The 19,138-nt window shown below is 36.6% G+C and overlaps 1 protein-coding gene across 2 annotated transcripts in view; it reads right to left on the minus strand.

The window, feature by feature from the left end:
• The window catches only part of HDAC11 (histone deacetylase 11), a 69,987-nt gene that overhangs the window by 29,607 nt on the left and 21,242 nt on the right, over positions 1–19,138 (minus strand). For both annotated transcript variants that reach the window (XM_084633064.1, XM_084633065.1), the window contains exons 4-5: positions 12,330–12,446; positions 3,450–3,492 (exon numbers count right to left, since the gene is read on the minus strand). In XM_084633064.1, coding sequence (XP_084489190.1) covers positions 3,450–3,492; positions 12,330–12,446 — 160 coding nt within the window. The remainder of the gene's footprint in view (positions 1–3,449; positions 3,493–12,329; positions 12,447–19,138) is intronic.

Raw genomic sequence — 19,138 nt, forward strand, 5'->3', positions numbered from 1 at the left:
ATACTACCTTCTTCTACCACAGTAATAACCTAATGAATTATCTACGGGGGGGGAGGGGAAATGAAAACCCCCACAATGTACCCAATTAACTTGTGCGGTTGTGCGATGGGATGGGATGGGCAAGTCCTTCTCAATCTGAAAGTCATGGGTCAGCAACAGCCTAAAACAAGAACGGTCACTGACTGTCAGTCAGCGCAGCCAATGTACCCAAGACCTTCCTTCATCCATGGGACATTAAATTGTAGGATAGATACAAAATGTTGTGTTGAATCAACACTAAGATCAGGAATGGATCTTAAGAGTTACTCTTTAAAATCATATATACCAAACATTCACCATATAGCACTAATTATTTTTAATCACAAATACAATGCATTTTATGTAAAAATCCTTAACACTTTACTGATAAACATGCTACATATATCTGACCCATATAACTGACAAACATAATTTCATTTGAATTTCCACAGAGCATGTCTGCCTTTGTTTTTTTCATACTGGATGTTTACTCTGTAGACTAGAGGATTATACTAAGAAACAATAGAAAGATGTGTCCAGAAGAATGAAAGAGGTAATATTTTATATTTGCACATAACAAATTTGTTTTTTTTTCTCTCTCTCTCTGGAAGTATAAATTTGCTCAGATTCTTCTTTTTATATGACATGATGGCTGCCCAAACACTCACTACGTGGGAGTCACCATTTTTAGAAATGTCACAGAAATGTAAAAAAAGGTGGGGAAAAATCTAACATCTGTGACCCCTGTGAAATCCAAAAGCTAATTATAACCCTGACTATTCCTTCTACAGTCACTGACCTTCCTCCTTTTGCCCTATTATTGGGAAAGGTTAGAAAGAAGGCCAGATTTATTTCCACTATACCCTTTATAATTTATTATTACTACAATTAAGTCTCTTTTTAAATGAAGTAATCTCAGTCATTCCACTTGACCTACTAGAAAACACCAAACAAATGGTTAAAAATACAACAAATTCAAACCTACTGTAACTAAGCTCTCACTACAACATGATACGTTTCAAAGATTTCTGTGGCTGGGAGAGACCAAAGATTCTTTGATTAAAGAAATGGATATTTCTGACTTCAGTGTAGTGCATCTCTTTCTGGAGTGCTCTTTTTTCTTCTGTGGCAAAATTATTGCACATCTATTTAGCAAAATAGTGTAGTTAGGGTACCCTTGCTATTTATTTACCTCATGATAGGATTTGCATGCAAATGTGCTGATAATTGATGGTTAGCAATGTAATGTATGTGCCCATAAAAAACATGTTGCATTTCTCAAATCATTAACTTTTATTTTTTCACATTGTAGATTCACCAACTGCATTAAATATTTCAGTTTTGTAGTGAAACAGAAATGGACATTGACAAAACAGAACAATGAAGTCCTGCAGTTGAGTTAAATGCGATATGGTCTCTGTTTATTTGGGATGCTGAAGGGAAACTGCATTGCGGCAAGTTATGGAAATAAAAGAACTTTGAATCATGCTACAGTCAGAACGAATCTCTCAACAATTCTAATCTAGCATCATTTAAGTGTATATTAAATGTCAATAATTTATAGGTTGGAACACTGAACTTCTGTACAGGAATCTCTATATGTGAGTAAAAGGAATTTTCCTACAGCCCAGTAAGATTCCTCCAAAAAACCTGTGTTCTCCAAATGAGATGGGAAGAAACATTAAGGTAAAGTGAAAACTCTGAATTTATTCTTCAAGAGATTAAGTTTTAAATGTTTTTCCACTTTATTTTTGTCTTCTTCTGAAGCCTTCTTTACTGGCTACTGCTGGAGGCAGGATGCCAAACTAGACTGTCAGTGGTCTCTATGTTCCTCTAAAATTTACAGATACTGTACATTAGTTGTACAACAAGGGTACAGTGAAATTGCTAACTTGGTTATTCAGAAGTGCCATATTGTATTGTTGTTCTTAATTTGGCAAGTATGGATACAAACTATGTCCACAATGATTATCTTGCAATATAGGATGAGGAACAGAGCACTAGAAGCAAATAACATTTTCTTATTCATAGCGTTTATGCCCATAATTAAGATCCTCTATGTTCCCAGCAAATATTTCATCTGAGTAAGTTTCAAACAATTTTATTTTCTCACAAAAAGTACCGTATCTTTTAAATCTTACTTTTTTGGGGAAAATTAATATATAATTTAAGTAATTAACAACAAATCATTTGTGAAACTTCTATTAAAATTTTATTACCTGAACATATCTTTTTAAAATCACAGTCATCTTTGTCTGTAAACTAGGGATGGAATTTGCCTATGTGCAGAGGGCCAGATTGCCTATGCATGACTTAAGTCCCTATCTACCTATCTTAGGTACTTATATGTCCCCCATTACTGTAGTATCTGAATGCCTTACAGTCTTTAATAAGGTTATCTCCTCACAAAACCCCTGTGAGGTTGGAGAATGCTATTATCTCCATTTGCAGAGGGGAAATGGAGGCACAGAGAAACTAAGTGCCCAAGGTTTTATACAATGTCATCAGTGGCCCAAGGTCTTCTATGACCCCAGTCAGTACTAATATTACTGGACCATCCTTCCTCTCCAAAATAGTGACTTAAGAGGTGCACAGGCCATGTGTTGACCTTGGAGTGAATTTCACACTAGGTGTTTATTTAATAAGCAACTGTAAAACTTCCATGGTGCGCTTAACACAGGATAATGATGACAGTGAATGATATAAAACCAAATTCAAGGTAATTAGAGATTTGATTATTATATGGCATTTGAAATATTATTCTGGTAATAAATATGGATTTTCTTTAGGTTTTGAATTTTGTTATGATTTCAGTTGATAACATATACATAAAACATACTATATTTCATTGTATATTGCTATTGAGGCCGTATTTGATGTTACATGTCTGATATTTTAAAAATACGATTTAATGAAAATTTAAAAACCGATTGCAATAAATCATGTAATTTTTCTTCCAAATCCCATTTTTTCCTCCCTAATTTCCTAGATGTCTCATTCCAAGAGCTTCTGTTGCTTCAATCACTGTATCCTAGAGTTGAAAACTTACTGATATTGTCTACCTTTATTTAGTTAATAACAAAACGATTAGGATTTATGCCCACAAATTAGCGTTCCATTGTTTGTTCTCTTTTCTTAGAAGAATCTGATTGTTTTGTTTAATCACAAAACAGCAATATGGATTATAGTAGACTACGAAACTAAGATTCTCTTCTCTAAAATTAATTTTCTTCTCAAATTCATCTCTAAAAGTTATTCTTCTCTTCTCTGAAATTCTAAAATTAACATAACCTCTCTAAAATTAACTTTGGACATTTACATTTGAGGTAGGTTTGGCTGTTATAAACAGTATACAGGTCACGTTGAGAGGAAATAAATTATTTTTAGAGTAGTTGGTAAAACTTCATTTGCTTAATTACATTTGTACTTACCCACATTGATTGCCCAGCCTCTGTCAACAGCAAGCTTTCCTGCCTTTAAGAAAAAAGCAATACGAATTTCAGGAATGTGTAAACTATGGCATTTAGGTTTTGATCCTGTACCCCCCCCCCTTAGGCATTTCTAAGGTCTCTAGAGATGTTCATTAAAGTCAATGGAAGTTTTACCAGAGCAAGGCATGCTGGAAGAGACCCTTTAACATGACGTCTATATTTCATTTTCTTGAGATTGTGCATCTAAAATTAACTTTGCTATGCAGAGATGAACACGGACCACTAGTAGCCAAACTGAAAAAGTGCAGAAAAAATTGTTCAAATTGGTAAAACTTCCAACGTAACAGTAGGAGTAAGAATAAATAGTGTTCAATCCTTTTTGTATCATTCCAGTTTATATAACAATCCTCCCAACAACACATGTAGAAGCTCTAAATAACTACAAACATATTGATACACTTAAGGTTTCCAGTGAGAAAACCTGCAATATGCAAAGCGTCCTGGGATTTTTTACAAAGTAACATTTACAATGTTGAGCGTCATCAATCCTTTTCCTCAGATACCTGGGAAATGGTGACCATTGCTCTTTTGCGTACCCAAATGTCATTCAAAGAAGGGGAAGAATCAACAAAGAAAGGGCACACTATGCTGGAATTAGGAAACTTGAACTTTTAAAAGAAAAATGTGAAATATTATGAGCAAGGAGCAGACAGTCTTAAAGGAGCATTTCTGCTTCTGAAGGCAGACATTATTTTCTTTCACTACACTGATGAGTGATAAATTATAGGTACTTCAAGTGTCAAATATTTTTAAAGGGCATATTACAATTTCTAATAAAATAAAATTATTTCCCCAAAATGATGGAATGAAAATTGCATTTGCAAGGGGAACTGGAAAGCTTCAAAGTGAGACAAGGAACTCTTCCATCAGTAAAATTGGTCCTTGGATACCTCCAGAAAATTACTTAATATTTAAGAAATCAGTGGGCGGGGGGGCCATTTTACTACCCAAACACTGCCAATTTATCCAGATTAGATCTTGAGGAGGAATTACTGAAGGGAAGGACCCACAAGTCACAGTGCTTCTCCACTACCTCCTCATTCAGTGCATTTCCCAGGTATTTCTCAAGAAAAAAAAAAGATCCCTACAAAGTCAAAAACCATCACAGACTGCAAGAAGGACTAATGAAGGAGTAGTAACCCTGATGATAACACTAGTGACAGCACTGGTAGCAACAGAAGGCACATATTTTCTATTTCTGAATTCTTAAGAGCATATGTATCACAGGGGTATCCGTGTTAGTCTGAATCTGTAAAAGTGGCAAAGAGTTCTGTGGCATCTTATAGACTAACAGACGCATTGGAGCATAAGCTTTCATGGGTGAATACCCACTTCGACAGATGCATGGACAGAGCACATGGACAGTTGAGGCCTTTATTTAGTGCTCGACGCAGGCAGACACTATGCTTTTTAGAATTGGAATGATATTTCTATGATGAGAGCTAGAGAAGGCTTGGAACATAGTGTAATGGAAATCATGACCAAAAAATGGCCACTATTGTTATTTATTATTTGTATTACAGTAGCAGTAAGAGCCCCACTATGCTAGGCATTATACAAACACAACAGTCCCAGCCCCAAGAGCTTGCAAAGAGAGCAAAGCTCTTCCAGATAGCCATATTTATGAATACCGAATAGACCATTTATGAAATGACATCAGAACTGTCTATCGTGATTCACATCACACAGCAGAGATCAGTGCAAGGCTCCCAGGTAGTGCTGCAGGACTAGCCAGAGGCAGTGACAGAGAGCCAGTATAGCACTCAGAGGAAACCCATTACTAGGGAAATAAAAAGAGTTTTAAGCAGCATGGCAAGGGCCCTCTGACACTCCTGGGCCAAGATAATTATTTTTCTTTCCCTCCTCCCCACTGTAACACAAATGCTGAAAAACTACAGGTCAAATTCTATCCTCAACTATCCCTATGCCTTCCCATTGTAACCAACAAGGTTGCATGGATGTACCTGAGGCAGAATTTCACCCTATTTGTCACTGACCAATTTGCAGGTCACTATATTCAAGTTGCTTATTTTAGACTTGAATGGCATCGTATAAAGAGGAAACTAAAGTTCACATACAGTTAAGTCTTCACTTTCACACACTGGTCTACATTTGCCTTTTCCACTTTGGGCACTGGAAATAAATACTAAAGAAGTTACACTTGTTTCTACCTCAGCTGCTTTTATCCATATTAATAAAAGGACACATCTCATCAGGATCCCAAAATTTGGACAATGACTTTATCACTTTCCCTCTGCACTCCTTGTTAAGCAATCTTTTATGAATAATGTAAGTAAGGATAATATTCCAGATAGTATGCCTACTTTTTCCACTTTTCAAGGCAGCTTTGGGCTGTCCAACAGCATTAGAAACTGTTACACCAATACATTTAAGCTCAAATTTATTCTTCTTCAATCTTTAAGAAAAACACAGTGAAAGCAGGATATAGTTAAAGTGTAATGGAAAAAGGAAATAGAAGTTGAAGACCAGAGAGGAGAAGGAAAGTTATTGGGAGAACACGGTCAAAAAAGGTCAAGATATTTTTTGATGTTAAAAAGAAAGGCAGACCTCACACCCTATGATATCAAAACTAGGGCTGCTGATTAATCGCAGTTAACTCACACGATTAAATCAAAAAAATTAATTGCAATTAATCGCACTGTTAAACCATAGAATACCAATTGAAATGTATTAAATATTTTTAGATGTTTTTCTACATTTTCAAATATATTGATTTCTATTACAACACTGAATACAAAGGTACAGTGATCATTTTATATTATTTTTATTACAAATATTAGCACTGTAAAATGATAAAGAAATAGTATTTTCTAGTTCAACTAATACAAGTACTGTAATGCAATCTCTTTATCGTGAAAGCGTAACTTAGAAATGTAGATTTTTTTTTTGTTACATACTACACTCAAAAACAAAACAATGTAAAACTTTAGCACCTAACAAGTCACTCAGTCCTACTTCTTGTTCAGCCAATCGCTAAGACAAACAACTTTGATTACATTTACAGGAGATACTGCTGCCTGCTTCTTATTTACAATGTCACCTGAAAGTGAGAATAGGCGTTCACATGGCACATTTGTAGCCGGAGTTGCAAGGTATTTACGTGCCAGATATGTTAAACATTCATATGCCCCTTCATGCTTCGGCCACCATTCCAGAGGACATGCTTCCACGCTGATGATGCTCGTTAAAAAAATAATGTGTTAATTAAATTTGTGACTGAACTCCTTGGGGGAGAATTGCATGTCTCCTGTTCTGTTTTACCCGCATTCTGCCATATATTTCATGTTATAGCAGACTCGAATGATGACCCAGCACATGTTCATTTTAAGAACACTTTCACAGCAGATTTGACAAAACACAAAGAAGGTACCAATGTGATATTTCTACAAATAACTACAGCGCTCGACCCAAGGTTTAAGAATCTGAAGTGCCTTCCAAAATCTGATAGTTATCAAGCAGAACCCATCATTAGTAGGACATATGTTCTCTGGAATGGTGGTTGAAGCATGAAGGGACATATGAATCTTTAGCCCATCTGGCACGTAAATAACTTGTGACACCAGCTACAACAGTGCCATGCGAACGCCTGTTCTCACTTTCAGGTGACACTGAAAACAAGAAACGGGCAGTTTTATCTCCCGCACACTGTAACCAACTTGTTTGCCTGAGTGACTGGCTGAAGTAGGACTGAGTGGACTTGTAGGCTCTAAAGTTTTACATTGTTTTATTTTTTTGTACATAATTCTACATTTGTAAGTTCAACTTTCATGATAAAGAGATTTCACTACAGTACTTGCATTAGGTGATTTGAAAAATACTATTTTTTTTCTTTTTACAGTGCAAATATATATAAAGTGAGCACTATACACTTTGTATTCTGGGTTGTAACTGAAATTAATATATTTGAAAATGAGAAAACATCCAAAAACATTTAAATAAATGGTATTCTATTATTGTTTAACAGCACGATTAATCATGTAATTAATTGCGATTAATTTTTTTAATAGCTTGACAGCCCTAATCAAAACCCAACAACTTGTAGCAGTACAAAAGTGTGGAGAGTACCACTGGCCCCAGCACTGCCTAGGTGACTTGGTAGTAGAAGCTGTCCATCCTATTCCACAACCCACAGCAGAGAGCAGAGGGAAATGGGACCTTTATTTTCAGGATGGGTGTAATCTCCACAGGAGAATCAGGACCTCTTCTGCCACTTTTTCACCTCTGTTAGAAATTTATGTAAAATCTTTCTCCTTTGCTAAATTTCCCAATTTGCTACTTGATTTCATGATCTATTAATGTTATTTAATTCTCATCTTCACCACCACGTTAGCAACGCTGCTGCCAAATGTATGTGTACGTATATAGGTACCTATTTTAAACTGGTCAGAGTATTTTGTGTCATTATGAAAATGTAAGTCACATCAGAAAGGCTAAGCAATTATGCTGTTTAACTTGAAGTCTTGAAAATCATCAAACAGTTTTTGCAACACATTTGAGCATGATTATGTAGAGAACAGATTCAAACTTTACAAAATGCTTTAGATGGTTAATACCAATGACTGTAAGCAAATGAATCTTTCACAAAGACAATTAATTAAGATGCCATTCTGTGCTTAAAATTAATTAAGTCATATTGTCAAAAGTGATTTCTGAATGTTCACAGTAGACAATCATACACGTTAAATTGTTGTCTGAGCCCACCCACCAGCTATCCATTCTACTTCTTTCCTGAATACCTCTAGATGACTGATTCCAACAACTGGCAGGAAACTGGAGATTCTTGACAAACAAAGGTGACATTTCATTTGCAGAATTAGGGAAAGCAATTTATACAGTTTACAGCACTAGTGAGCAGAAATTTTAACAAGGGAAGGCAATTAATTTTTTTCATGTTTATAGAGTGCTTGAAAAGATAGCGTTATATAAGTGCCAAATAGTATTATCATTAGTCCCTGTACTGGACATAACATTTTGAGCATTAACCTGGGAAGAAAAACATGAAAATTTTGTGAATAAATGCTAAACAATACTGAAAATAAGAATTCAAACACTATTTAGATTTATCTTATTAAATAAGCATGTGTGTAGAAAATTATAGTGCTTCCCCCCAATCATCTATACTTCATCTAAATAATAGGGTAGTTATAATGTCGCTAGTTCTGCCTTCCTGTGATGGAATTTTTACAAAAAGGATACTGGCAATTACCCTAAAAATTAAAAACGGGAATAATTCTGATTATAATATTATTTGTATTGCAGTCGCATCTAGGGGCCACAACCAAGATCAGAGCCCCATTGTGCAAGACACTCTTACAAACATAACGAGATACTGTCCCTGACCTGAAGATTTTACAAATCCATGGCCCCAATCCTGCAATAATTTACACACATGCTTAACTTTAAGTACTGTCAGCAGGCCTGCTGAGCTCAACAAGTATAAAGTTAAAGCATGTGTGTACGTTTTGGCAGGATTGGGAGTAAACTGGAAAGACAAAGAAAGGATGGGAGTAGAAGCAGAGGCACAGAGAGGTAAAGCGACTTACCCAAACAGACAGCAGGTCACTGGCAGAACAGTGCCATGGGTAATATTGCTTACATTTTTTTTTAAACTTAAATTGGCTAAAAAAAAAGAAGTTAAGTGTAAGGCAGTTCAAAGTCTACCTTGACTTGACAGGGAAAGCATTCTGACTTCAATGTGAGAACTCTTGGATGAGGCTGAGTGGATCAAAAGACAGGTAATGGGGATATAGAGTTTCCCATCTCTAGGCCGCTGGGTCAAATCCAGCCCAGGTTAGAAACCAAAAAAGGTAAATACCCATCTTGAGGCTGTTTATCATTAGAATACGTAATTTTATTATTTTCTGAAATTCCTTCAGTTACAGTTACTGCATTTGCAATGCAGACTCTAAAAATACATGGTGCCCTGTGCAGCCTGAACACTATGTCGTTATCGAATTCTAAGAACACTACAGATTCTTCCCTCTGGCAAATGCTAATTTGAAGTATTTTTTCAACAGTAATTAATTAATAATACATTCACAATTAAATATTAATGACAAACTCCTCTGGGAACCTAACCAGGTTCATTAACATCAAAGAGAGCTTTCCCTGCGACAGCTGTGGTAATTTCTTCTTGAGTATCTATTAATGACAAACATTTCTTTAGAGCTATGAGCCAAATTTTGCCCTAGGTTACATGTGCACAGGTCCCACTCACGTTCATTGGCACTATGTACATGCCTTTCAGGGATGTAAAGGGAGAATTTGGCCTTGTGTCCCATATTACGTCAAAAAGTCCAGTCTAAAGACACCACACTTTAGAAAACCAAGCAAGTCCTTTCCACAGCGCTAGTAGTTATGTTCCTTCACACCAGGAATGCTTCTTGACATACAACAATATGCTGCTATTCTTAAAACATGCATAAATCTGAACAAACACTTAATATAGCTTACTGCAAGCCCACTGTTTGCTGTAAGCCTTGACAGACAATTGTGCCACATAAACAAAAAACACATGGGACAAGATACATTACTCTATGAATTTTAAATTTTAGCGGACACACCATTTTTATAGTGCAGTCTCCTTTCTTATGGTACTATCAACCCTTCTTTTGGGTATACAGCATCTTCCAAAGCTAGTAATTTTAATTAATTTTAAAGTTTTTAATTTTATTTACTTCTTGAACAAAGTGTGAAATTAATTTCCTATTTTGCTTTAAATAATACCCTCTTACCGCTTTTAGCAGGGGAGAACCATGACTGGATAGTGGGGAATGGGAGAAGCCCAAAATGCATGCCTGGCAGGAAGAGAAGCTCTGCCACCCCCCAAATGGCAGTTCTCTGCTTAGCTGTTGGCTTGGCAAATGGGTATGGAGGCAGCTGATTGGCTGCTGGGTGCCCCCTCCTATTTAAACTACACTAGGATTTTCAAAAGCCTCTACTCTCTGGTCAGTTATCCCGCCCTCTGTCCACTTAGTTGTAGATAAGGAGTTGTCCTGCTTATGATGTTACGGGTCAGACGGATTGCCTGTTTTTATGGATCAGAAAGGAATTTTTCCCATTGGGCCAGAGTGGCTTGGGGTCTGGTGACTTTTTTGCCTTCCTTGCAGCCTCTCGGAGGCTCAGTTGGGATAGAAACGACAGGATTTGAGGTTCATATAATGCTGTTAAGATTACTGATTCATCACGACTTGCAGCCAGTGTCCAGCATGGGTAAAGGCTAAAAGGGCCAGCTTTCAGTTGTAAACAAGACCCAGGATTGCACACTTGGACCATGCGCCCACTGGGGTAAGGAGGAAGGACGACCTTGGGATCTAGGCAGACTGAGGTTCCCCCTGCCCAGTCTTGGGGCCTCTGTTACTCCACCCCTCCTTAAGCTTTTATGTGTTATTTGCTTCTTCAATTAATCTTTTATATGATTCACCAACGGAAGAATTTGAAAAAAAATGCATCTTGCTTTTAGTGTACAGCCTGATTGCTGCGAAGTGCCTTTTATCCCACTGATAGACAATTAACATAGATAACCTCTCAGTTTTGTGAAAATACTGCTGCTGCCTTACACTTCCCCTAAAGCTTCCCAGCCTCCTCCACCTTTCATATCAGCTAGTGAGTTGCAATAGATCTTTTATTCTAATTTCTAGTGCTGAAAGAAAAAGAAGTACACTGCTGAACCTCAAGACAATGCACTTCTATAGCTAACCCTAACATAATTCAGGAATGGCAATGTGGGATTCTGTACCATTCTGTGGATCTTCATTGTAACAGCTAGTTTGGGAAAGGCAGGGGAGGGTGAAAATGCAGGAGATGCAGTGAAAATCTGCTACCACATCAACTGTAAACTTAGATAAAATCATTTATGGTCAACTTATAAACTCGCTGCTACAGTCTGTTCCTGCGAAAAGAGATAGGGAACACCACTATGGTCTTGAAGCACTGTGGCTTGCTTTCTGAAATGTGCTTCTACTCTGACAAATATCATAGGAGTTCGATGGTTGTTGCCTCTCTGATTTCAGTATCAAAATGTGTTCAGTTTTCAATGAAAAAGATGGTTTTTCCCAACTACTAGCCCTGCAAACTCAGCCTTAGCTCAGAGTCTCAAGTGGGTTTTTTCCATCTAGCATATCACCATCTGTAATAAAGGTTCTGTAGGACAAATTAAGCCCTCAGTGACACCTGTGCAACTCCACTGCCTGCAGTGAGGAAGAACAGATGTAACTAATTGGAACTTGGAAAACAATTCTCTTATGATTAAACAGAATACAGCTCACTCCATTTTAGCTGTGCACCCACTATAGTGCTCACAGCAGTAAAACCTTATTTTAATCATTAAAATGAGCAGGTATGAATTTCTGAATACACAAAATGAACTGTAAGAAGCTGTCACTTCCTCACTAGTTATATTTCAGACTAGAAACTCATTTTAAGCAGCACATCCTTTTTCTTATAGTACCAGAAAAAAAGAATTGTGAGAGCAGATGACATCCTGAGTAGGGTCAAAAATCTCTCTCTTCTTAGCGGTTGTTTCTCTTTTCATGCCCTCTCGTCTTGATACAGCTGCTAGGTATTGCAATGTCATGCTGGATTTAGCCACTGTCTCTAGGTCAGATCCTTAACCCTCCTCCTGCCCTGGTCCAGTGTAGGATTAATAAACCCACCCAATCACAGATCCATTGGTACACAAGCACAGACGGCTCTGAATTATAAAATCTATGACAAAAGGGCAATGGTTAAATTTTTAAAAATATAGTTCATTAATTCAAATTGATGAAAGACAGTAGGAAAAAAGCATCAATAGCTTACCATTATTGTTCCTCCTGTTTGGGTTCTTAGAGGCTTCAGCACCTTTCTCTGAACAAGGAAATTGGGAAGAAAGAGAACTGGTGGAATTTCTGTAATTGTAGCCACTACAAATGACCACTACAGAAAAAAAATAAAGAATAATTACAAATTAGTTTCTGAATAATTTACCTTATCTCCAAACTACTACTTTAATGTTCTGTCACAGTTACTATATACTGAACAAAAGCATGTGGCTTTAACATACAACATTTTCTTTCCACAAAAACAGCAATGTCTATAATAGCAATGATTTATATTGGAATCTGAACAGCTTCCTTTCTTTTAGACACCAGCAAGTCTCAAACTGCAATTTATGAGAAACATAATGTTTCAAAAGTCAGATTTTGGATTCTTCTGCCAAAGTTTGACAAAATAATTATTTTTTCAGTGATGTCCAAATTTTAAATAGGCTAATAAATGTTACAAAAACAACATTTGTTCATGGTATTAATAGTTAGCTGTGCTTACCACATTGCTCAACCCTAAGGGTCAAGAGAATACGTCAAACAGATTTGAACTAAGAAGTTCAACACTTATTAATGAACATTTTATGCATTTCTTAGCTTAAACAATCCATAATAATTTGATTATTTTCATGCAAGATCAGGTAACATTTATTTTGCATATTAAACACTCCTGGAATATGTTTTAAGGCAAATGCTGTATTAAATAATTAAGAAAATGATTTGAAGAATTATTTCCAAAATATTTATAATACTTGATCTATTCTATTGAAGAACTTGCTGATATTACTTCTAAGAATCCATACTAACAGTGTGAGGAGCTATACCACATCTAAATATATTTCAAAACCTAAATCGAAGTTAAGAATATATAACATCTACATTTCAAGTTATTACTCAATATTTCATAAAGGTATTCAGGTCAATAAATTGGAAACCTTTGCACAAGGATTTTGAGTGGATCCCACACTCTTCAGCATAATGAAATTTCAAGAGATTCTGTACACCTCTGTGATTCTCTTATTTCACCAGTTGTGTGATTGCAACTGGTGGGTGAATTTTAACAAAAGAATAAAACCTATATGCTTATTTAGTCTCCTTTGGTATTCAACTTATGACCGCTTACGGCCAAAACCAGTTTAAAGGAAGACTGTAAGTATCATTTATTGGAGCGGCTATGCATTAAGGTGTTTAAAACATAAAAAGCATATAGATTCAGCATTGCTTACTTTGACAGCAGTTCACTTAAATGTCTGTTATACTTTTATATTGAAATAAATTTCAAAGATAACATATGGCATACACCATGTCGGAAACTGTTAATAACTGCTGTCCATCATTAATACAATTACCTTCACTATCATCTTTTAATGTGGCAAGACTTGCTAAAATCTATTTAAAAACTGTTTTAACTTCTGGTTGGTACTATAAATATAAAGAGCCAATTTCACCCATAGTGCATCTTAAATAGAGTTGCACTAGGCTGAATTTGGCCAAGTATAAAATCTGGTGTCAAGCATTACAGACAGTTGGAAAACGTTAAGAACATTTCACAAAAAATGTTTGCCTCCCTTTAATTTATGTTGACGTTTTCTGGCCAGCTCTGTAAACACACTGTAACCCATGTGTAATAATACAATATGTAATCTCCTCCACAATGTAATTTGGCCAAGGAAAAGTATAGCCTTACTATACCACCCCTTTCATTTGCACAGTGCCAGCTAAGGAGAAAAGCATGAAAGAGACCACAGCTACAACACTGCAAACAGTTATTTACATGAACATTTAAAAAAGAAAAGGGAAAATGGGGTCAGAAAAAGAAGAAATGGGGCACCGAAAGAGAGTCATATCAATGTATTATATAACAACAACAAATTTGGAATCATGATGTAATCATTCCATCTTGGCATTCTTATGACTACACAGATGACTCAAAGCTTTGCATTCATAGTTAAGGGCAGTTATAGAATGCTTTCAGGTAATTAAAGCCCAAGAACTCTCAATGTTCGTATATGCTATATATGTTCATTTTATTCTAATTAACAGAATACTTGACTAGATATTTAGCATAAGATAAACATAAATCATGAGGAAAGTCTTCAGTCCTGAAAGATACAGCTAAAACTGGGAAAATATACATTTTATTGAAATTGTTCCTCACAAAGATTATAAGAGTCAGGAAATTAGTGTCCTTGATCATATTTTGACACAGTTCTGCTCACATCCCCCCCCACCCCCAATACACACAGCAAGACTTTTAATTACTATTTTAATGTCCCCATCACCCCCCACCCTTTGGAGTATAGTAATATTTGAAAGGAATAAAATACATTCGAAGTTCGGGGTTGGACTAGATGACCTCCTGAGGTCCCTTCCAACGCTGATATTCTATGATTCTATGCTCAGATGCTTTTCTTGTTACTTCCAAAATTTATTATCCTGCCCTTCACCCACCCCTCATTCTCACAGTTATTAGCTGTGTGCAATAGAAACTGAAAAAAAGAATATACCACTTCATAATTGTGTTTTACAGTACATGTTCATCATACTGAATGACTATCAGGTTAATAACCCTAAATATGAAACAATAAAACACGTATAAATGGGAATGTTACCAACCCAACCATCTGCCCACCAGGTTTTGACCTGCCAAGGTACCTGTGGGTCATCCCTGAACCAGCTGCAAACAAGACAGTGTAATTGTTTGGCCATTCTTTTGAAATGGGGTTTTTCTAACGACCCATGATGTAGATGCCATCAAATTCAGGCTATGTCGCATAGCCTTAACAAGCACCCGTTGACTTAGTCGAAGTCAGGCTCTTCACCTGGCTGATGACGATGCTATCAAACGGTTGGGCACATTGTCCATATGCTGATGAATGGGAATGTAAAGGTTTATGATACATGATATGCTTTAAATGTTCACAGGAACATGTCTGATAACAAATAAGTAAGTTGTTTTGGATGACTTGTCCGCAGAATCCTATTTGTAAAGCCAAAAATGGCATTTTTACAAAACGTATTTTCATTTGTTTAGGATTAAATGGTTTTCACGTATGACAGGATTTATCATTATAAGGCGAAGATATCTGTATGGGCTGGGCTCAAAAAACCCACTAATCTTGGGCACGTGGAACGTTTGCCCTGGTGAACGAACGTACCTGTACCAGCAACTTCAGCTGAACTGAAGCTTACATTAAAAAAAAAAGGGGGGGGGGGGAGACTTTTAGACCAATATGTAATTAAAAAGCTGACTTTCTGAATGCATGCCAAGGCAATGTTAGCTTCCTGAGTCTGCACACAGTTCCAGTACCTCTGCTGATGTAGCTGTTCCCCAAGTCTTTCATATCTACTAGGTACATTTAATTCTCCAGTAGGTGACCAGGAAGTGTTTGAAGCACTGTGTATTGGTTCAATGTACACCACCCACCGCAGAATGGGCAGTATTTTATCATGTTTATCCGCCATGCAAGGCTTCCCACTGCAACTACACATAGGAATGAAAAGGAGATAAATTCTGCTTTCCTATGTGCTTTCTATAGGAGCTGAGCAGTAGAATGACGGATTTCTTGTCAGACTTGTTTGTGGCTGCTACGCACAAATCTAACAAAAGAATTTGCTTCATAGCAAACAGCCCTTGTTACTGTAATTCTAGATAACTATGTTTAATAAGCCTCCTTCTAAAAGCAAATGGCTAACACAGGCATATATGTTTGTTTTAAGGGTAAAGGAGAGCTGTGAAACTTATTTTTCAATTTTATCCTACCCAAATGGTTCTCGTGTTAAATATTTAATTGGACCTTGATCTTCCATACGGTCTGAAAAGGAGCAGTAACTATTATTCTTTGTATAAATTCAACACAGAGATTTTTACCCCCTGATTTTTGTAGACTTTTCTCACAAACCTTTGGGACAATATGGGGACCACATTTTCTATAGGCTAAGCTTTATGTGTTTTAAAATAATTATTCTCATTACGTTTCGAGCACTTCTGGTTGTAAATATAACAAGTGTAAATGCTGCTCTTATAGTGCCGACTAAATATATATCACTGGGTAATCTGAAATTTTCCATACACACATACATAATATTTTTAATATATGAAAATATCAAATGAATCATGTCCTGAATGTAAGCACTGGCTCTGGTCATAATTGGCAGAATAGTTAACACTTTTTATAAATATATTAATTTCATAAAATAAATTATTATGTATTTCACTGCAATGGAGGAGCTGACTAAAACAACACAAAGGATATTGGGATATAAGATACAAAATATTCTGAGATATTTGATCATTGTCTGCAGCTTCAGGCCAGCCCTGCCCTCAGAAATTCCAAGCTCTCTGCTGTAGAACTGGGAGCCTGGAAGTCCTAGGACAGGCTCCCAGGGCTGTGGCTCAAGGGCAGTCTGCAAGGGCTGCCCCAGCCCAGGAACGTGAGAGCATCCAGATTCCCAGGCCAGCCAGCTCACTATGATTCTAGCTGGCCCAGAAGTCTGAAAGCCCTGGAGTCCCCAGCCTGGAACTGCAGATTTTAGGAGCAGAGCTAGGCAAATAGTTGATTTTTCAGTTCAGCCAGCAAACCAAAAAAATCAGAGGCAATATTCAGTTTGGTTCCAAAAAATGTTAGGAATTTGTCAGCAAATTGGAAATTGCTCTAGAGCCTGGTGATTAAGGCACTCCTGTATGAGGAAGGATTCAAATGTTCCCTCAAAGGGTTCAAATGTTCCCTCGGCCTGATTCAGAGGATTAACTTGAATCCACATCTCCTACCTTCCAAGTGAATGCTTTATTCTCACATTCTCTCTGTGGCCCAATTAATTTTTAAGTATTTATGCACAGAACAGTTTCAATAGGAGAGACTGAGACACACTCACCTTAGAAGAGAAAATAGCTTGGTGGTTAGGGCCCTCACCTAGAAAAGGGGGAGATTGGAGTTCAAGTCCCTGCTCCAGAGTGGGCAGTCAAACTAAACCTGGCTTCTCCCACATCCTAGGCAAGTACCTTAGCCAGCGAGCTAAAGTTTATGAAGAGAACAGAAAGACATGCATTCAGTTCGCTGATCCTGAAAAATTTTTCCTCAGCCAAAACTACTGGGTCAAATGTGCAATAGTTCTGAGTTGACCGAAACTGCATTTTCCAGTGAATAAACTACTTCGTCCAAAAAATGTCACCCAGCTACACATGGGAGCCCCAGCAGCTGCTATTAGCAGCCATGAAACTGATGAGAATGTCAATTTCACTCAGCAGCTGTTCTGGCTAGGGAGCAGATTTCATTATATAAACACTGTGTTAGTATTTCCAAAACGTGTGGGTTTTAGGCAGGGAGGGGAAGGATTGCTGGTTCACAGAATTTTTTAAAAAAATTAGATTCATTCTGATTTGGAACTAAATCAAATTTCAAAAATGCAAAATTTCCTGCAAATTGGAAATCATATGTTTTGGCCAGCTCTACTTGACAGAGATGTCTTTTTACTCAGGGCCTCAGTCTTTTATTGAGGGGTGGACATTTCTATTAATTGGCACTATCAAAATGCTTATATTTATTGTTCATGTGTTCCATATAAACTGAAAAATAATATTAAGATTAGAGGACTTCTTAGTGAAAGTTACACCTTTATGAAATACAACTTTACTGAGCCACAATTTTCAATTCATAGCGTTTTTCAGCTCAAGGTTCATCATTTCAAAGTGGCCCAGCTAGAATGAATGCTAATCACACAATGCTACTTTACTTGTGTGGCAATATTTGTAGTTAAACCCACTCGGCATCAATTTCTAAGTGTGGCATATTTACACACACACACACACACACACAACTTGAAAGTGTCATACTCATCACATACTGCATATGTACTTGCAAGCATAATTCCTGCTTTTTAGAAGTGCAAAAGCATGCCACAATTTGAAAGTCTAACTCCATAATCAACACTGGAGTAAGCACAGTAAACTTTCAATACCAATAAATTAAACCTAATTTAGATTGTTTCCATGTACTTATGGGGCAAGCTGTCTAATACTACTTTGAAGCCACAATTCTATCACGAAGAGACTTCCTATTATAAAAATAACTTAGTACCACATCAACATTACAAACAAAAGCACTAAGTGTACAGAAAAAATCAAAATGTAATTACAAAGGAAAAGTACAGAGTAATAACGGATAATGATAATGATTTGCATACAACATGTAGCCAATGTAGTCACTCTAGCAAGACATCACAATTCAATGACTAAATAATGAATATTTTATATTCATAGTACTTTATGTGCATAGCAGAAGCGCAAAATGATTTACTGGATACCTCTTGAAAGCCCTCCAAGATATGGTTCTGTATGCGTATAAAAAAATTAAAGAGAAATATATTCAAACATTTGGAATAGATGGTAACTCGAGGTAATTTAATTTTCCGAACTGTCAACCGGTCAGAAATATCTGTCTTCATGACAACGCTCTTTATTAATTTCTTCTGATATGGAACAAAAGGACAGACATTATATAGTAATCTTAGAAGCCACTGTACTTTCTGCATTAAGCTTATCTAGATAACATATTATAAATCAATACATGTAACTATTTCTTTGGTAGACATTTATTCTCATTCAGTCATCATCAACTTTTAAATCCTATTTCCATTCCTTTATACACTATACTTGTTGCATGTAACTATGGAACTTGCCTCCAGTCAAAATGGGTCCTGTGTCCATAAGAGTAACAAACTGCAAGTTTCCTACAGACAGCAAACACTGCACTCGATGTGTCTTCATTTTTCTCTTATGTGCTCTTCTGTGGTTACAAAGCGTAC

The sequence above is a fragment of the Lepidochelys olivacea genome (genome assembly GCF_965140295.1).
Source record: "Lepidochelys olivacea isolate rLepOli2 genome assembly, chromosome: 7".
In the NCBI taxonomy this organism is placed as follows: domain Eukaryota; kingdom Metazoa; phylum Chordata; order Testudines; family Cheloniidae; genus Lepidochelys; species Lepidochelys olivacea.